The sequence below is a fragment of the Panthera uncia genome, chromosome E3 (assembly GCF_023721935.1).
Source record: "Panthera uncia isolate 11264 chromosome E3, Puncia_PCG_1.0, whole genome shotgun sequence".
Classification (NCBI taxonomy): Eukaryota; Metazoa; Chordata; class Mammalia; order Carnivora; family Felidae; genus Panthera; species Panthera uncia.
The window spans coordinates 5,340,727-5,360,334 of NC_064815.1; the positions used below are offsets into that span (position 1 = coordinate 5,340,727).

At 50.2% G+C, this 19,608-nt stretch overlaps 1 protein-coding gene across 1 annotated transcript; it reads left to right on the forward strand.

Moving 5' to 3' along the window:
• The first annotated feature begins 1,570 nt into the window (after positions 1-1,570).
• On the forward strand, positions 1,571-3,345 carry SHISA9 (shisa family member 9). The gene is made up of 2 exons (XM_049639364.1): positions 1,571-2,133; positions 3,237-3,345. The coding sequence occupies exons 1-2, from the start codon at positions 1,571-1,573 to the stop codon at positions 3,343-3,345; spliced, it is 672 nt and encodes a 223-aa protein (XP_049495321.1).
• Positions 3,346-19,608: the final 16,263 nt, after the last annotated feature.

A 19,608-nucleotide genomic window follows, 5' to 3' on the forward strand; every position in this document is an offset into this window, starting at 1 on the left:
GTTTGGGGGGCTATTGGAGTCAAATTCAAGCAGAGGACAGAAGTGGGAGAAATGAGACAGGGCCGACGGGTGGCTGGAATCTGCTGAGTGGAGAGGGCAGATTTGGAAATGCTGACGGGCGACGACCGGAGGCTGGAAGCCGAGGAAGCAAGGCCGGACTGCGCCACATCGGGTGAGGATGTCTGGGGGGCTCCGTGAGCACAGGCGCCAGCCGTCTCCGGAGACCCACGCGCGAACTCCAGGCGCGGGAGGGTGGCTGAGGCTAGGTGTCCAGGCCTTGCGTTGCACCGGATCTGGGCGCGCAGAGGAGGCGCGGCGGTGTGCCCTCCTGTGGAACGCAGGGAACGCCGCGAGGTCATAGAGGGACAGAAGTGGCAGGTCCTGGGGCCTAGGAGAGTCCCAGGAAAGACCTTCCAGGACGTGGGACGTGCTCCTGCCTGGTCTGCTCTCTCCCTACCCCCTGCGCTTCTTCGACTTCACTTCATCTCACGGCCTTCTCCCGGGGTTGCTGACCTCGGGGCCAGTGGCTTGCCACCCCGCCTTCCCAGCTGAGCCTTGGTCCTCGGCAAGTCCCAGGGAGTAGAACCATCCCGGATGCGCGCCTGGCTGGAGGGCGCATTCGGGGGAAAGGAAGGGCGAGGCGGCCCCGTGCACAAGGAGGGGCGATCCTGATCAGTCTGTACCCCAGTCCGCCTTGGAGTGGAAGCCACTTAGTCTGTCCCTAACCCCTCCGAGTCCCCTCTTCCCTGGAGGGCAGATTGGAGCCGCAGCTCCTCCGCACGCACGCCTGAAAAAGCCACGGGCGGAGCCGCCTCTTCGCCCGGAACAGGTCTGAGCCGTGCCTCCCTCCCCGAGAGGGCGCGGGAGGTCCCGCAGCCATCCTCCACCTGCCGGGAAACCCGAGCGGTGCCTTCAGCCGGTGCCGAAGCTCCCTCCTCCCCGCCCGCCAGCCTAGCTCAGCTCCGCACGCCCCCCAACTCGCTCCCGCCCCCCCGCCCGCCCGAGTCACCTCTTCCGCGCCCCCGCCCCTCTCGAGCTCGCGCCCGTTCCACCCCCCCTTCCCTCCTCTGCCCGCCCTCCTTCCCCTCCCCCTCCCCCTTTCCTCCTGCCCTCCCTTCATTCCACAAGTGTTGCTTCGCTCTCTCCAGCGCACTTGGCGAGCTGGAGAGGTGAGAGGGATCCTGCGAGCCGGCGCAGGGCGGCGAGTCCGGAGCCGCCGGCCAAGGCGAAGCGCGGACAGACCGACGCTCCCCTGCTCTCCGGCCCCCGCCTCTCCCCGTAGCCGGCCGGACCTGCACCCCGCGCTTGCCCCCGCTCATCCTCCCCCCGCCCGGTCAGGCGCGCTCCTCCCCGGCCGGCCCCTCGGCGCGCGGCGCGCTGGAGGCGAACGCGGGCTGAGCCGAGCGCAGTGGCCGCCGACCACCGAGCGCCCCGCGCCGCTCCCTGCATGTGCGGCCCGCGGCGGCTCGCAGCCCCCGGCAGCAGCCTCGGCAGCTTCGGCCGCGCCTCGAGAGGCGGCTGCAGCGGCTCCAGCGGCGGCCGAGCGGCCGAGCCCGGGCTGGGAGACACGATGCGCCGCGTCCTCCGGCTGCTCCTCGGCTGCTTCCTCACCGAGCTGTGCGCCCGCGTGTGCCGGGCGCAGGAGCGAGCGGGGCACGGGCAGCTGGCGCAGCTGGGCGGCGTGGTAGTGCTGGCGGGGGGCAACCGGTCCGGGGCCGCCTCGGGAGAGGCCGGCGAGGGCGCGGGGGCCTCGGACGCGCCCCCGACCCGGGCGCCCACGCCGGACTTCTGCCGGGGCTACTTCGATGTCATGGGCCAGTGGGACCCGCCGTTCAACTGCAGCTCGGGCGACTTCATCTTCTGCTGCGGGACTTGTGGCTTCCGGTTCTGCTGCACATTTAAGAAGCGGCGACTGAACCAGAGCACCTGCACCAACTACGACACTCCGCTGTGGCTCAACACCGGCAAGCCCCCCGCACGCAAGGACGACCCCCTGCACGACCCCACGAAGGACAAGACCAACCTGATCGTTTACATCATCTGCGGGGTGGTGGCCGTCATGGTGCTTGTAGGCATCTTCACCAAGCTGGGGCTGGAGAAAGCGCACCGGCCGCAAAGGGAGCACATGTCCAGGTGGGCTGCCTCCCCTCCCCCCGCCGCCTCCCCTCCAGGCGCCGCTCTCCCTCGTCTTCCCTCTCCACCTTTCCCTGGGCAATGGCGCTTTCCCCCCCCCCCCGCCCCCCCGCGTCTCCGCTGGGGGAGGTCGCCCGGGAAGCCAACTTCGGCTCCCGGCGCGGAGAGGGGGCGCTGGGCTCCGCACAGGTGTGGACTGGAGCGCGTGTGTGTATGGGGGGGGGGTCTCTGCACCCATCACCCTCCCGCCGCCCCCTCCCGCCTAGGATTGAAGCGGGTCTGAGACACACACAGCCCGGGAGCCCGCTGCCCCGGAGTCTTGGGTTTTGGGGAGGGGTCTACCCCTCGGATTCCAGACGCTAGCTTCTAGGTAAACAGGGCAGGCGGGCCCGAAAGGGAAGGGGGGCGTGTGTGAGCCCGCGCGCGCGCGTGTGTGTGAGGGAGGGAAGGAGTGTGTGCCGCCTGCAACTCGTAAGGCTCGCGAAAAAGAGGCGAGGGAGGTGGAGAGAGAGAGAGAGAGGGGAGGGAGGGCGAGAACAAAAGCCTTGCCTGGAGCGGCCGCCTCTCTCTCTCTCTCTCTGAGCTGCCAGGTCCCCGGAATCGGGACCTCGGTTGCCTCCCGGCCACCTGCACCCCTCGCCCTTTTCCGCCGTCGCCACCTCTCCTTGCTGGGGGCCGGGGCCTTCGCCGCGCGCTGCGCCCCTTGCAGGGGGTTGGCGCGGACTCCAAGGGCGGGAGCCCCCCTCCCGCCCCCCTGATTCGTCAACTTTCCTGGTTGCCTTATTCATTATGCAAGTCCCAGCGCCAGCAAGTCGCAGCAGATGGGAGAAGGCATTTGGGGATTAATGGAGCTATTTGCCTTTTGCTTTTTTTAAAAGTGTCTAAATTGATTCGCACAACCCAGTAACTTTGGAGGCCGAGAACGCAACCCCCAGGACTCAGCCCCCAGACCCGACGGAGGCCAGGGTTGGCGTGAGGTCTGGGCAGGCGGGGTTGGAGAGCGACTGGCGGTCTTGGAACGGCTGGATGGCTGGGCGCTAGCTAGCTCGATCTTCTTGCCGAGTTTAGGCAACGGGGGTCGCCATGGGCCCCCCCCCCCCCAGACACACACCCTCCCCACACCTCCGGCGGGGGCCCATGTGTGCTCGTGTGGATGCACGAGCTCCGTACGCCTGCCTAAAAAATCTGAACAAAGAGACCCACCAAAAATAGGCGAAGGAACATTACCACCTCACTAGTAATTATTTTCTATTTATACGCAGAGTATCCGATCATTCTTTCTTTTTTTTTCCCCAGAGGGGAGGGATTTGGGGCAAGAGGTGAGGAAGTTCCTCTTGGTTTGGGTCAGCAGGGAGGGGTGGGTGGATGTTGGGGTCTTGAAGCACAAAAGTAAGCTTCCAGGGGATTCAGGAAACCCTGACCCACTGAGCGAGTAACACGCTGGCCCCGCCCACCTCCTGCACCCCCAAGAAGCCCTGTCGCCAGCCCCACAGGCCGGAGTTTCACTTCCCCGCAGTCCCCACCAGTCCCTGTAGCTTCCCGGGGTCTGTGTTGAGGTGAAGGAAGAGTACCGAGGCAGGACTGCGGCAGGCGGCGGGTGTCGCCTTGGTAGGGAGAGAGTCCCCCAGGGATAGGTAGACTGCCTTGCAGATTCGGGTTAATTCCTCTGCTGAAGTATCCACTGAGCCTTTCCCTTGCAAACCAGCGCTTACAGAAGCCCTCCTGGGTGTTTGGGTGGGGGGTGGAGGAGGGGAGGAAAGGCGGGAGAAGGGGAGGTGGGAAGGTGCCAGCGGAGCTAAGGGTGGGCGGCTCCCTTTGGCCTGCGGCGGGAGAAGGTGATGTGTGATCTTCAGGCTCCGCGTGATCTGGGTATTCCTGTCGAGAGCGCTCCACCGCCGACCTGAGGGCCCAGGAGCGACTCCCATTCCTGTCCTGCCACCTTGCAGCTCTTGTCTGGAGAAAAAGAGTCCCCCCCCCCCCCCCCCCAGCTTGGTCAGTTGTGGCCACTTCTGCAGGGACCACTAAAGGGCTGCTTGGGGGTGGCATCGCGGGGCACCCAGTCCTCTGATAACAGAGCCTGGCCACAGGACTCTCCGGGTACAGTTTGGAAATTCCAGAATGCGGTAGAAGTACATTCTCTTGAAGAGAAAGGATAGTTGATTTTTATTGGCAGTTTCCACCCTGTGGTTTTCAACCCCAGCTGCTGTTTAGGACCACCTGGAGTGCTTTAAAAAAAAAAAAAAATCCTGTTGCTAGGGGCCCCGCCCTCGACAATTTCCATCAGAATCTCTAGGGTTGCTGAGTCTGTGTACTTTTGTAAAGCTCTCTAGGTTTTCCAGTGTGTGGACAGTTACCATTACGGAAAATGAAGGAACATTTGCCAAGCACCGTACTAGGGGTGTGTGTGTGTGTGTGTGTGTGTGTGTGTGTGTGTGTGTGCGCGCGCGCGCGCGCGCGCACGCGCACGTGCATGTGTGTGTAAACACGCCTTTAGTGTGCACGGCTGCCCTAGGAGACAAGTGCTGTCAATTCCCACTGATGAGAAAATCACGGTTCAGGTTGGATGGCTTCTCCAAGGTCACACAGTTATAAAACTGCAGTCCCCAGGCCCCTGATTTCAAGGTGTTTTCAGTGCCAGTGAGCATTGGATGGGGGTGGGGGTGGGGGCTTCCTAAAATGCACATTCTTGTGTTCTGTCTGGAAAGGTTCTGGGTCAGTAAAGGTCTGGGATGAGCCCCAGAAATCCGCATGTAACAGTCTCCCTGAATGGCTCTTCAAAAGTGGCCTTGACGTTCTTGAGGAAGACTGTTCTTGAGTTTGGGACTATTTTTTACATTCTTGGGAATGGATGAATTAATCCAAGCCCACTCCCTTATTTGCATTTGGTTGTGTGTTTTCTGCACGCATTTCTGCTTTGTGTATTTGTGGTGCTGGGGGCTGCCCCAAGGACCGTCCAAATGCATGTTGCACTGTGTGTGTGCAGTTGTTCATTTCAAGTCCCAGCCACAGCCATGAGCTCATTGGGTTTTGCTTGTGGGGGCCAGGGGGTACCTGGGTGGGGTGCACCCAGCCACCTGAGAGCTTCTGGGTGAAATTAACGTCTCAGCCACAGCCTCTTAATTTATTTTGTCTTGGGCTGTGCGGGTCACTGAGATGAGGGGTTCATTCTCATTTCATTGGAAAGCACCCCTAGGTCACCAATTGCTCCTGGTGGTATCCTGGAAGAGGCCTCCGTGATGTCGGTTTTCAGACCCAGAGTCCTGGGCATGTTGGCTGCTCCCTTCTGGGCCGACTGGGACCTGAAAACAGGAGAAAGTCGCTAATTCCAGGAGCTGCGGGGGTCTCACCCACGATATCAGAAGAGCTTCAGAGACCCTCATTCACCAGCCAGAGCAGCATTACATCCAGCCACTATGGATCGGAACAAGTGACTGCAAACAGTGGCCGGCTGTGGTTACCCAACCATGCAGGCATGTTTTGTTTGGTCTGCAAGGTGTGGCTATTTATGTATTCTTACTTATATTTTAAAGTTTCTCTCTCTCTCTCTCTCTCTCTCTTTTTTTTTTTTTTTCGGTGAAACATTTTGCACATACAAAAGAAAAAACTTGAAACATAAAAATGTCTTTAGGGTTTGTCACTCCCGGTACGACTGCCATTTGGAGCCGGCTCATTCTCGGTAGTGGGGGGGGGGCTGTTCTGTGCATCGTAGGGGGTCTGGCAGCACGCTTTGACTCCACCCAGTATGCCAATAGCACCCCCCTTACAACCCAGCTGTGACAGTTAAAAAAAAAAATGTCCTCAGTCATAGCCACATGTCATCCGGGGGTAGAATCACCCCCAGTTGAGAGTTACTAATCCAGGCCACACAATTATTAGTATTTTGTCATGTTTGCTTTAGTACACACTCTGTATTTTCTTTTCCTCTGTCCCTTTCTCCCTCCCTTTCCTTTTCCTGTGTTTCTTGGCTGAAACATTTGAAAACGAATTGCAGACATGGCACTGCATCCCTAGATACTTCAGCGTGGATTGCCTAAGAACAAGGACATTCTCCCCCACGACACGATCCTAGGATCACCCTCGACAAGAAGGGCAGAAAGTCTGTCATACCATCAAGTAGCCAATCAGGGTAACATTTTCCTGGTCGTACCAAAGATGTCCTCTGGAGCTTGAGCTCCCAAACTCAGATCCGGTCAAGGCTCACTGCATCTGGCTGTAAAATTTCTTCAGTCTCTGTCATACATTGTGTTTTAAAACCAACTTAGAACTAAGGAGATTTCACATAGAAATCCCGATTCCTGACTTCTCTTGAGAAACTGGTAGTTTGGACAACACTGACGTGCATTTTCCCAGGGAAGCTGTTGGTTGCCACCCAGTGGTGATTTCCCTCTTTAGGAAGCTCTCAGGTCGGCCTCGGTCTCCACCCCCACTCTGGAGTCCCTGGAGACTCAGTGGAGCCTACCTCAAGTCAGATGTCTGGAGATTCCATCCAGCCTGGCCGCTTAGGAGCTGTGTGACCTTGGGAATGTGACTTCACCTCTCTGAGTTTTAGATTCTTGTCTGTAGAATGAGACCCTGGTGATCCCTATGTCCCAGGCTTGTGTGAGGTTTCACTGAGACTGGACTTGGGAGGCCCTTAGCACAGGACCTCGTTATGGTCACTGCTCAGCAAGTTTTACCCCTTTGCCATCACCCTTATTACTGGAATTTTCTACCTCTTACCTGCCAAAGGGGTAAATGTTGTAGTCTGAAACTCAGTACCTAGTCCTTGCCCTGTTCCATCTTTTAAGCTGTGTGGCATTGGTCCAGTCTCCTAACTCCTTCACAGTTAAGCAGCAGAGGGGGACAGGTTCAGAATAGGAGAGAAGACCCGGGAATGGCCTCATTAAATGCCTTGCAAAGTGTTGGCCTGGGTGATATGAAAGAACCCTTGTCCAGCCTGCTATTTCACCACGAGCTTATGTATAAGTGCTCATTTAATTCCAGGCCCTGCCCCAGTGAGGCAGGCCTTAGGACAGTGTGCCTCTGAAGAGGCACAGATTGCTTTCCGTGAGGATGAACGAGGCCCTGGGGAGTGGAGGAGTCAGACTTCCAACCCGGACAGTCTGAGGCCAGGGCACAGGTCCCTGACCACTAGGCTGCATGGCCTTTGAGTGGACACGTGCTGGACTAACGTGCTCTCAGATCACAAAGAAGTGCTTGCTGTTCTGCAAATGGCGACACGTGCAGGGGGGCCAGTTCAAGGAGCCCCTGTAAGATCAAGACCAGGAGTGTTTCCTGCATCCGCCCCTGGCAGGGCCAGCGCCCTTGGAAGGAGCAGTTGATGAGAAGCGACCTTGGGGGCAGGAATGTGTGTTTGAAGCTCCATACGCTTGAGGCCAGTAGGGAACACATGTCATTATTTTGCCCACCTTCAAACAGAATCAGAAATCCAACTGGCACATTGCACAGCACAGTGTCCCGGGTGCTTTTCAAACACGCTTCAGAAGAGCTGGAGTCCCTTTTAAAGAAGCAGCATCAACCGATAAACGTCTCGCCTCCTTTTGCCTTTTCTCTCTTCCCGCTGCCCCTTTTTCCTGCATGTCTGTGGTTACCCTCTGGCTTTGACCAGCTCCCCAGCTTGGAGAAACCCTTGCAGGCAAATCTTTTTGCCCATGGAGAAGTCTCTATAAAGTCTCGCTCGTGGCAGGTTACTTTACTTCTCTTTGGGCGATGGAGTCCTTGCGTTTTAGCAGTCACCTTCAGTGGGGTATATACTTTACACAGTAAAAGGCACACGTTTTAAGTTTAAGTGTGGTTTCAGGAGCTTTGCCTCTACCTGTGTAACCACCACTCCAGAAAGTTACCTCATGCCCACGGCCCTTGCGTTCTTGAAAAAGTAAAAGATGCTTCAGAGGAAATGTTGTGGAATCCTATTCAGGTGTTTAAATGTCAGAACATAGTTTAGACCTCGGGATTCCTGGGAGCTTTGAAGCCAGATGAGGAGGTTCTGAGCTCTGTTTGGGAATGTTGGGGTCTTTTATTTGCTCGCTGTGATTGGAAAGTGAAGGAACACCGTATTCTCTTTTTGTTCCTCAAATATGCCAAGCTCATTGCTACCTTGGAACTGTCGCGTTGGCTTGGCTCGAATCCTCTGTCAGACCTCATGCGCTGGCTCCCTCGCCATGGAGGTCTCCGCTCTGGTGTCGCCTTCTCTGAGAAGCTGTCCCTGACGACCCTGACGACTCAGTTACCATTGCCCGCCCCCCTCTGGCTCATCGCCTGGTGTTTCTTGCTTCATTTCAGATTACAGCCTAAAATTAACTTATTAATTTCCTGGTTTGCTACTTGATTATCTGTATCTTTGCTTTACTGTCCAAAGTAAGGAGTGTGGGGACACCACATCTCTTCTGTTGTATCCTCAGTGTCTAGAACAGTATCTGGCATGGACAAAACCAGTATCTGGTTTCTGACATCATAATTTACAAAAGAAAGTATCTTGTCTTTTGTTCATTCATTCATTCATTCACCCATTCATGTATTCATTTCATAGGTATTTATTGAGCACCTATGGCATACCTAGTACTGTTTTGAGAGCTATAAGAGAATAGTGACAATACAGACGCAATCCCTGCACTCAAAAGAGCTAACAGTCAAATGGCACGAGACAAATAACACACGAGTACATCTAGAAAGAAATTGACGCTAAATTGAAACTTAGGAAATTGCCAATATTCAATCATCTATGACCACAAAAATGGCAATGTTTCAAGGTAATTGTTCTGAGCTGGGACAAGAGATATCAAAGAAAAGTGTAGTTTCTTTAGTAAGGTTCCTGTATTAGTTATGGTTCTCCAGAGAAACAAAACCTGTAGGAGATATATATAGAGAGAGAGAGCAAGAGTGAGATACATGATGTGGACTTGCCATTAGGAAGTCTGAAATCTGCAGAGCTGACATCCCAGTTTGAAGGCTGTCAGGCAGGAAAATTCCCTTTTACTCAAGAGAGGGTGGGACTTTTGTCTCTGCATGCCTTCAACTGATTAGATGAGGCCCACCTGAATGCTAGAGGGCAATGTACTCAGTCTGTTGAATGTCAGTGTTCATCTCATCCAAACGCACATTCTTAGATGCATCCATGATGACATTTCACCAAATATTTGGGCACCCTGTGCCATAGTCAAGTGGACACTTAAAAGCTACCATTATAGTTCTTTTAGGGACTTAGTACTCAGAGTATGTCCTGTGGAGCCGCCTCATTTTTGTGACCTGGGAGCTTGAGTGGAAGAATCTCATGCCCTGCCTCAGACTTACTGAAATAGAATCTACATTTTTAACAAGACCCCGAGGTAGCACGAATGCACATGGTTTGAGAAGCACCCAAACTATGTGCCGCAAATAGATGGCAAATCCTTGGGAATTTGGTTTATAGCACATAGTTGGTGATGTCCATTGTCTTATTTATGAAGCTTTTTGGACACGTATTTTAACATGTTTTTTGGTCTGTACCCTAATCCATACACATTTATTGTACTAATAAGTATGTGCATGGACCAGTGAACAGTTGTTAGGTACATTATAAAGCACACATAAAAACAAATTTTAAGCTGAGCTGAAGGTGCAGTAAATATTAAAGTCTGTTGGTAAGCATGATGACGTCATGCAATCATTAGCTGATGTCAAATCATGATGTTTGTTGAGGATGAAACTTATCATTAATAAACAGTCCACATTTTGAATATTTTTCATGAGAATTTTGACTATTTTTGGCTGACTTGGCTTTGATCTGAATAGAACATTGTTGTTTTTAACCTTGTAACAAGCTAGCTGTTGAAGAAAAGTGGAGAGGCAACGGAATTGTTTTCTTTTTATGGGTATATATAAAATTTACTGGTTTCCATACAATACCCAGTGCTCATCCCAACAGGTGTCCTCCTCAATGCCTAGCACCCACAACGTGATTGTTTTCTTGTGCTTCCTCTATCAGAATTTTCTTCAGCCTGTGGTTTTGTTACGGTTGGGGGGGCGGTGGTGGTGGTTAAGCCATGTGCCTGCTCAGTGATGGTTAGCCTTGCTAAACCTAGATAATGTATCTGCCTATCCCCTTTAGGGGGGCACATAGCTGTAATATGGGCAATGTACCCCAGTCACCGTTCTTGGTCTGAGCTTCCTGATTCTCGCTGGCTGACGTGGGCATCTCAAGTGAGGGTGCCAGCATCCATACCCATATTGCATTGATTCCTCACTTGAATGACTAAAGACCGTACACAGGAGTTCTTGGATTTCCTGTCCTTATGCTGAATCATTTTTTTGTGGTGTGTAGAGTGAGTGGACTCTACTTTGAAGACTGCTTTTCCAGGATATGGAGGCCTCTTAAGAACTCTCCTCTCCATTGCATGCCCTGGGAAGGGCTGCCTTGGGGAAAAGCATCCTTGGCTTTTGGGCTGGGTTTTCAGGAACTTCAGCACACCGGAGAGGCCCAGGGAATGTGCAGATAGCCACGCTGACCGAGTTCGTGGTAGCTGTCCTGATAACTTACTTTACTAACCTCTTGAAAGCCTGAATAACATGGAATTCCGGGGGGGGGACTCCTTAGAGGAACTGGTGAAAGCTATGGCTCCTTGCTTGAGAAAAATACACAAACAAAATTTCCATTCAATGCCCGAGGGGTCCAGGGACGCCCTGAAGTTCATGATGAAGATCCTGTTTAGAAGTGAAAAAGGCATATCAGGTTTGGAGCGCCTGCTTTACCTCAAACCTTCCGTTTCCTGCAGCCTCCTTGAGTTTCAGACTCTGCTTACAGCACAGAGTAAGGAAGGAGGCTGAACTCTAATTTCAGAGACACTCGGGTTTGTATCTCAATCCCTGCAGTGATGCGCCGGGTGAACTTGAACAGTTTTTTTTTTTTGCTCCATAAAATGGGTAGGATAATCCTCACCTTGAAAGGTCCCTTCCTTATTGCCTATCCTCCAGCTTCATTGGACTTTTGGCTTGTACTTCAAGTATATGAACTCTTTACTGCCCCAGGGCCTTTGTATTTGCTGCTCCAGCTGCCAGGAAGTTTCTTTCCATCACCTTTACGCGACCAACTCCTTCTTACAGTTCAGGGCTCACCTCAAATGTCAACTCCTCAGGAAAGCTTTTCCTGGTCACCTTATCTCTCTCTCTCTCTCTCTCTCTCTCTCTCTCTGTTTATGTAGAATTTTAGAAAAGTGTACAATTCAGTGGTTTTTGACATATTCATAAATTGAAGCAACTATCACTCCTGTCTGATCCCAGAACATTTTCATGGTTGAAAGTCCGTATACATTCCAGAGCCACTCCCCAGTCCTCCCTATCTCCAGCCCCTGGCCACCCCTGGTCTCCTTTTTATCTCTATGGATTAACCCCTTCTGAACACTTAATGGAAATAGAATCACGTACCCCGTGGCTTTTTGGGTCCTTTGCAAGGAGCTTTAAGTTTCCAGGTTCCATCCATGTTGTAGCAGGTGTCGATGTTTCCTTCCTTTTTGTGGCTGAATCATACTCCACTGCATATAACACATTCTGCGTGTCCATTCATCAGCTGATTTGGGTTGTTTCCACTTTGGGGCTGTTGCGAATAAGGCTGCCATGTGTCGGTGTCGCTTGATCGTGTTATACTTTTTATTTATTTTTTTTTAATTTTTTATTTATTTTTAATGTTTATTTATTTTTGAGACAGAGAGAGACAGAGCATGAACGGGGGAGGGGCAGGGAGAGAGGGAGACACAGAATCTGAAGGAGGCTCCAGGCTCTGAGCTGTCAGCACAGAGCCCGATGCGGGGCTCAAACCCATGGACCGCGAGATCATGACCTGAGCCGAAGTCAGACGCCTAACCGACTGAGCCACCCAGGCGCCCCACGTGTTATACTTTTTAAAAATGTATTTAACACGCATATATTTTTTTATCCTGTCCCCTAGAATACAAGCTTTGGTAAGACAGTGATCTTGTGCATCTTGCACACTGGCTGTGTTCCCAGAGCTTTGACTAGTGCCTGGCACATAGTAGGCAATGGATATTTGTTGAGTGAATGAGTGAATGATTGGGAGCTGTCGTTATTGTCTTGCGTCTTGGCACGCTCAGTCTTTTCCTCTAATGCGCGAGGGACTCTTGCTGTGTCCCCTGTAGTTCACATCTGACACTTCTCACCCGCTGTGGTTTTTGGGCCATTGTCTCCTTGCCCCCTGAGCAACCACTCAGTCCCCAAGCTTGGGGCCTCCGTGAGCCTAACACAGGCTCAGACTTGGATGTGCATCTGAAAACACGGGTGGCTGCCCCTGGAGTTTCTGAGTCAGTAGGTCTGGGTGGACCCGAAAATTTGCCTTTTAACATGCTCCCAGGTGATGCTGGTGCCGCTCGTTGGCAGACATTGTTTGAGAATCGATGCTATGCGGGGTGGTGGGGGGGCTAAATTTCAGCCGGCAGGCTGACCTCTCTCAAACAGCTCTCCTTCTGTCTCTGTCTCCCTCGATGTGGACTCAGAGGATTCTGGTTGGTTAGGAGCATCTGGATGTATCCTAAACCATGGCAGTATGACTTGTGGGTGTGTACCCTGAGAAGCTCTCCCTGGTCCAAGAGGAGGCATGAATGAGGGTGCCTTTGGCTGTGTTGTGTTCAGAGGCAGGGAGGTGCTGAGCGTCTCGGTGCCCATACTTAGGGAAATATTGGGGAAATGGCTAAGCAGGGCTGATACTCGTCTGCTTCTCCATGAAACCACTGGGGAAAGGAGATTCACACTTAGCATCTTGGCTAGCTCTCCTGTCGCGCCAAGAGGAAGAAGCAGAATGAGGTTGGTGGTCAAAACACGGCTCGTGTCAGAGATGCACACCTGTGCAGTTATACCCACAGTAGTACGTATTGTTCAAGGATAATCCTGTCTCAGGAATGACCTGGTGGAGCGTAGGCCAAGAGGCAGATGTGGGGTGGTGAGGTCTGACCTTAGATGTGATATCCGCTTGGGACTTACCTCTGTTCTGCTCTCTGTGCAAATGCTGAGAGGCTTTACTAAGGTTACATCTAACTGTGAAGGTCACTGTTCTGGGGGAACGGCGTACCCCCGCCCCATAACAAAAGCTTTTTTAAAGTCCTGGTCTTGTGGTCCTCAGAATGTGACGTTATTGAGGAATGGGATTTTGCACATGTAATGACTTGAGATGAGCTTATCCTGGAGGAGGGTGCGCCCCAACCCAGTATGACTGGTGTCCTTAAAAGCAGGTCTTCACGGGAAGACAGAGCCTCGTGAGACACACGGGGCAAAGATGGAGGAAGAGCCTGGGGGTGAGGCAGCTGCGAGCTAGCAGATGCCAGAGATTTCCACCAGAAATCTACCGGAAGCCAAGAGGAGGCAAGGGAGGAGTCCCCTAATATCCTGATTTTGGACTTCTGGCCTCCAGAACTGTGAGACAGTACATTTGTGTGGTTTGGGGCCACTTAATGTGGGGCACTTTGTTACGGCAGCTGGGAGAAACTCACACAGTCACTTCACACCTCTCAACTAGTTTTCTTATTTGTCAAAGACAGCAGAAAGAATACTGACCCTTGGATGAGTGTCAAGGAGGCGAAACGTGATGATAAAACCCAGTTGGTGACTCAGGTTGTAAGCTTGCCCTATGTCCCAGCTACTGATTAAGAGGGGCACCCACCTTGGGGGGTATGGATAGATCGTGCCAAATCCTAACTACAGGAAACCCAATGCACTCAGCGTACAGAGCTGTGAAAATGGACTCTTGTTCAAAGACCCGTGCAACGGGCTGTGTGACTTTCAGCAGGTTAATTCACTTCTCTGAGCCTTTGTCCGCTCATCTGCAAAGAAGGAGTAATAAACCTCATAAGGTGTTTGTAAGCCCCTTAGTTAAGGCTTAACGTGATTCACACGGTGCCCCACTTGTGGTAAGCACCCTATAAATGTTATTTGTGGCTAATAGTGGACCGCTGATGTATGTGGGGTGTGGTATCAGGTGTCAGCTATGAGGGGGGCTAAGTTTATGGGGTGCAGACGCTTTCCATATATTCGTCATTCAATCCTCTCCACAGCTCTCTGCAAGGTAGGTGATATTGCTAATTACACATCTCTTGTGGGGAACGCGTGTCCTGTTTTGCATGAAGTCCTTATGTAATCTGTAATTGCAGTGATCTTTTTAACTTCCTGATGTCTTTTTCTCCCTCCCACCTCTAACGAGCATGGCAACTCCGTGGAGTAAGGGGCCTCGTCCTCCTAAGCACAGTGCTCAGAACACAACAGGTGCCAGTCATTGCGTTTGGAATGAACAGATTTCAATTCTTTCTCCTTTCAGGGCCCTTGCAGATGTCATGAGGCCACAGGGCCACTGCAACACCGACCCCATGGAGAGGGACCTCAACATTGTGGTTCATGTCCAGCATTATGAAAACATGGATACCAGAACTCCCATAAATAATCTTCGTAAGTATAGCTGTGTGGTCCGTTTCCAGCCCCACGTGGTGACCCAGGCAGTGGTCACGTGTCCAGATTGCATGGGATGTGTTTGGATTCATTAAGAGCTTTTCTGTTTGTTGCCTAGTTGCAAGTTTTCTTCCATCTCTCCGGATGAAGCTAGCTAGCTGTGTTCGGCATCATCCGATTTCACTCGGTTGGTGTTTCTGTTACAGATTGATCCATTCGGTTGGCTTCTGATGGTTGGTTCTTCCGTTAACTAATGGCCCTCTTGGTTGGTTCATCATGAGGACTTAGTTAACCAATGGGTTACTTGGTTGTTTCATTTTACGTAATCTGTTTGGCATTAACCCATTTTATTCGTTCATCTTGATCGGAAAATCGTTTAACCAGTGGTCCATTGGCTTATTTGCTTCCTGAGGTGGACCAGTTGTGACCTTTAGGCTTCATGCTGTTTTCAGTGAACGGATAGTAGTTCAGAAGAATTTGATCTCTTTTTCATAAAAAAGAGGGTTTCATAAAAATAATTGCAAACTACTCTGAGTATGTACACATGCACATACATGTGCATTTGTGTGTGTGGGGTCTTGACTGGTGGTTATGTTGCTTTGGGGTGCTTATTCCTTGCTATTATGTTTTCAAGTTACCCCCCACATGAAAGTAATGTGGAGGGCTTCGTTTAAAATAACACAAGCCAGACAGTTTAAAGGATGTATTTAGTTGTGGCTGGAGGTTCTTAAAAACACGGCACATTTTATAGTCTGGGTCGCCTTTGCTGAAGCCCCATTACAAAAGTTGCATTGGTAGCTTATTTGCTGAATCACCATTTCGGACTGTTGGCTACAAATTTTCATGCTTGATGGGTAGAGGAATAAATCTGCCGTATGTGACACAGGTGATGTAGATTCTCTGATTCTGCATTGTGATAATTTTTCATAGGCTTGGAAATGTTGCCACATAGTTATCAAGCCAACATTTACATGGTTCGGAAAAGGGCTACCAAATAGAATGTCTTAGGTTTCGCTGTATTCAATGATTTGGCATTATTTATTTATGAATCGGGTCATAGAACGGAGTGAGGAATGACCACATTTTAGAGCGAAATACATCAGCAGTTGGAAGTTTTATGACCAAACCTCACAGCCCTGAAAGATACGGTAAATTGCACCAACTCGGAAATGGCAGTTGCTGAGTTCCATTCTGTCTCTGATGGAAATGAGCACATTCCCTTTAAGGTGTCACTGGGAAAGAAGCAGAACCTAGTTGTATGTGGGTCCCAGACGTCACACGTGAGAGAATGTGGTCACGGAGTAGACAAAGGTGAAATGGTGTGGAGTCTGTGGCTCTCCAAGGGGAGTTAACAAGTTTCTCGTGTGAAGTTGTAAGTTTTGTGGTGATTTTTGAATCAACACTCAAACAGAATAACAACCTCACTGAAGTCACCCACGTTTCATCATTGCATTAGGCCAAAGGGCATGGAGCGTTAATGAACCTTGTTGAAATAAGGGACTTCTGTTAAAAGTTGTACTGGAGACAAATTACTGCTCAGAGATGGGTGTCCAGGCACTGAGGAATTCAGAAGTCTCTTGTGACAGACTAACTTGGTTTATTTATGATTCTTGCGTTTGACCTATGTCTGAGTCTCAGTAATCAGAGATATTTATACCAATTAAAAAATGTCCTGTAATGTTCTCTTGGATGGATGTACGCCAGAGCATTCCTGGTGGACTACAGAAGAGAATTTCAGGTCTACACAAACACTTACTGCATTCGTACAAGATGTTAATTTCCTATACTGCTGCTGGGATGATCCAGTCCTTATTTCCTAGAATTTTTGGGAAGGTCTGGAAAGATAAGAAGCGTATAGCTTTTCCTCCAATTTACATTAATCAGTTGAATTTTGTTTAAAATTTTGTTTAAAATGTATCTATTTTTTGGGGCGCCTGGGTGGCTCAGTCGGTTAAGCGTCCGACTTCAGCTCAGGTCACGATCTCACGGTCCGTGAGTTCGAGCCCCGCGTCAGGCTCTGGGCTGATGGCTCAGAGCCTGGAGCCTGTTTCGGATTCTGTGTCTCCCTCTCTCTCTGCCCCTCCCCCATTCATGCTCTGTCTCTCTCTGTCTCAAAAATAAATAAACGTTAAAAATTAAAAAAAAAATGTATCTATTTTTGAGAGAGAGATAGAGCGAGCATGGGAGGGGCAGAGAGAGAGTTAGAGAATCCGTAGCAGGCTCCTGACTGTCAGTACAGAGTCTGATATGGGGCTTGAACTCACAAACTGTGAGTGAGATCATGACCTGAGCCGAAACCAATAGTCAGAAGCTTAACCGATTAAGCTTAACTGATTAACCGATTAAGCCACCCAGGGGCCCCTTAATCAGTTTAATTTTCACAGTTAATTTAGTACTTGGTAGTAAAGATAGCCTTCCTTGTAGTGATTTTGTCTTTTTATTGATTCACAAGAGCTATTTACATATTGTAGACACAGGGAAAATTTACATGTTCAGAAGAGGGAATGATTTTGGAAGTTCATTGACAGGCTAGGCCTAAATGACTGATATTTATCAATTATTGGGGCTTCAAGAGGCCAGGCAGTCACCAGAGCCCATTTTGACCCATGGAGGACTAGGAAAGAAGGAATTCATTCCAACTGAGAAGTTAGACCAGCTCTTGGTGCCAGAATTAGAATGCACCTATTGAATTGAACCCTTCTCTGGACATTGTGAGCAGTGAAGATTTACCATTACCAAAAATGGAAAGAAAGGTGCATCCATTTGTGATATACCAAGAGGGGGCACATCATGCCATTGTTGCAGTATTCTTCACTAAACATGCAAGTTACCAGACTTGACTGGGAATTCTATAACCCAAACTTGAGTGTCATTTTCATCTCTATTCAGTGACCCGCTCAACATAGCTTTCAGAGAATACTCATCTCCAATCTATTTCTCTTTCCTCATTTTTTTTTTAATGTTTATGTATTTTTGAGAGAGAGACACACAGACCATGAACGGGGGAGAGGCAGAGAGAGAGGGAGACACAGAATCGAAAGCAGGCTCCAGGCTCTGAGCTGTCAGCACAGAGCCTGACATGGGACTTGAACCGACGAACCATGAGATCATGACCTGAACTGAAGTCGGACCCTTAACTGACTGAGCCACCCAGGCACCCCTCTTTCCTCATCTTGATACTAATGCTAGACCCCTTTCTGATCTTTCCATTATGCCTTGGTCAAGCTAAGAGAATCAAAAGTCTGCAGAAATCCGGATATTTAGAAGGAAGGGACTGGAGGACTAGGATAAAGGCAAATCCGGGTGGTGGGGGGGAATCTTCAATGTGGGGAAATGTTGTCAACTTCCCTTTATACATTTCCTAGGGTTGATCTTTCCTGTGATATGCAAGACTTGCTTTTTTATCTGAAGATGAATTTTTCTTCAGCTGATGCTGTTCATGTTCTTTCCAGGCATTCAGTGATATTGCCTAAAAATATTTAGTCTGATAATCAAAAGGGCCTCGACCTCTTTGATGAACAGGATGTAGATTCAGATGAGATAGTGATTTTTCGCAAACGCTCCTCGGCTTCTGTATAATTATAGTTTGCTTTTGAAGGCACATTTTGTCCTCAAGTGCTATGAACGTGCTTCTGTCTCCCCCACCCCAGCTTCCCAGCCTGCCAGGGACACTCCCCATGCTTTTCGGGAGTGCGGAGTAAATATAGGCTCCCTTGTGTCTTAAGGATGGGAGTTGTGAGGAGACACCTGGGTGGCTCAGTCGGTTAAGCCTCCTACTTCGGCTCAGGTTGTGATCTCAGGGTTTGTGAGTTCAAGCCCCACGTCAGGCTCTGTGCTGACAGCTCAGAGCCTGGAGCCTGCTTCAGATTCTGTGTCTCTGTCTCTCTCCATCTCTCCCCTGCTCATGCTCTGTCTCTACCTCTCAAAAGTAAACATTAAAAAAAAAAAAGGATGGGAGATGTGAGTGAAGGCTGTGGGTGCAAGGAGAGAGACCAGGTTAATGTTTCTCAGCTCATTTGTGTTAACAGCACAATTTCTAAAAAATATATGTAATTTTAATCTGGAAATAATTTTATGTTTACAGAGAAGTAGCAGAGATAACACCCAGAGTTCTATATATTCCTCACCCACTTCCCCCTGATGTTAACATCGTTCATTACTGTGGTACACCTGTCAAAACTAAGACATTAACATTGGTACATTATTTTTAGCTAAACCGTGGATAGTGTTTGGGTTTCAGTAGTTCCTTTTCTTAGGTCCCTTTTCTGTTCCAGGATCCACAACAGGATGCTACATTGTATTTTGTACAGTCAGGCTGATAGTAGTATTTTGGTTGTGCAGTATTGTTTAATGATGTGGTAAAGACTGAAAACGGCACTAAATAAGTCAGCGGCAATTACAAAGCCTTTATTGCCACAGTAGAAAAAGTATCTCCCAGGGTCTATAAAAGCATCCACATAAAATTATTCCCCTGGTCAGTGTGGGAATAGAACCAGTTTATGTCTTCACTGTGCTCTCACAGAGGCTCGTGGGACAGAGTACCCTCTGAGTGTTCTATGCAAACACGTCATGCCTCTTTCGAATTGGGTTGATAGTACAATATTTACTTAGAAGGTGAGATCTCACCCCAGACTGAGGGGAAATGCTGGCTTGATGTTTCTGGACACAGAATCCATCAGAAAGACCAGAAATTCCAGCCTCAGCTCCCCACTGACCACCCTCCTCCCCCCCCCCCCCCGCCCCGCCCCGACCTCCAGGACCATTTCCCAGTGGGTTTACAGGGAACCAGATGAAAAGCAGATCCATCATTTAGCTTCTGAAGATGTTGTGCAGCTCATATCTAGGGCCAAATGTGTTTCCATTCATTTCTCATATTTACCAAGACACCCAAATGTCTTATACTTGACTTTTAGAGACACTGGCAGGGATATTCCCAAATATCTTTTAAAAATCGGGGGAATTTCCTAATCGGGGCAGGTGTATAAGAGTAAAAATATATGTAAGATAGTGAAATATTAACAGTAACTTATATAGGCAGCATTCTACCCCCCACCT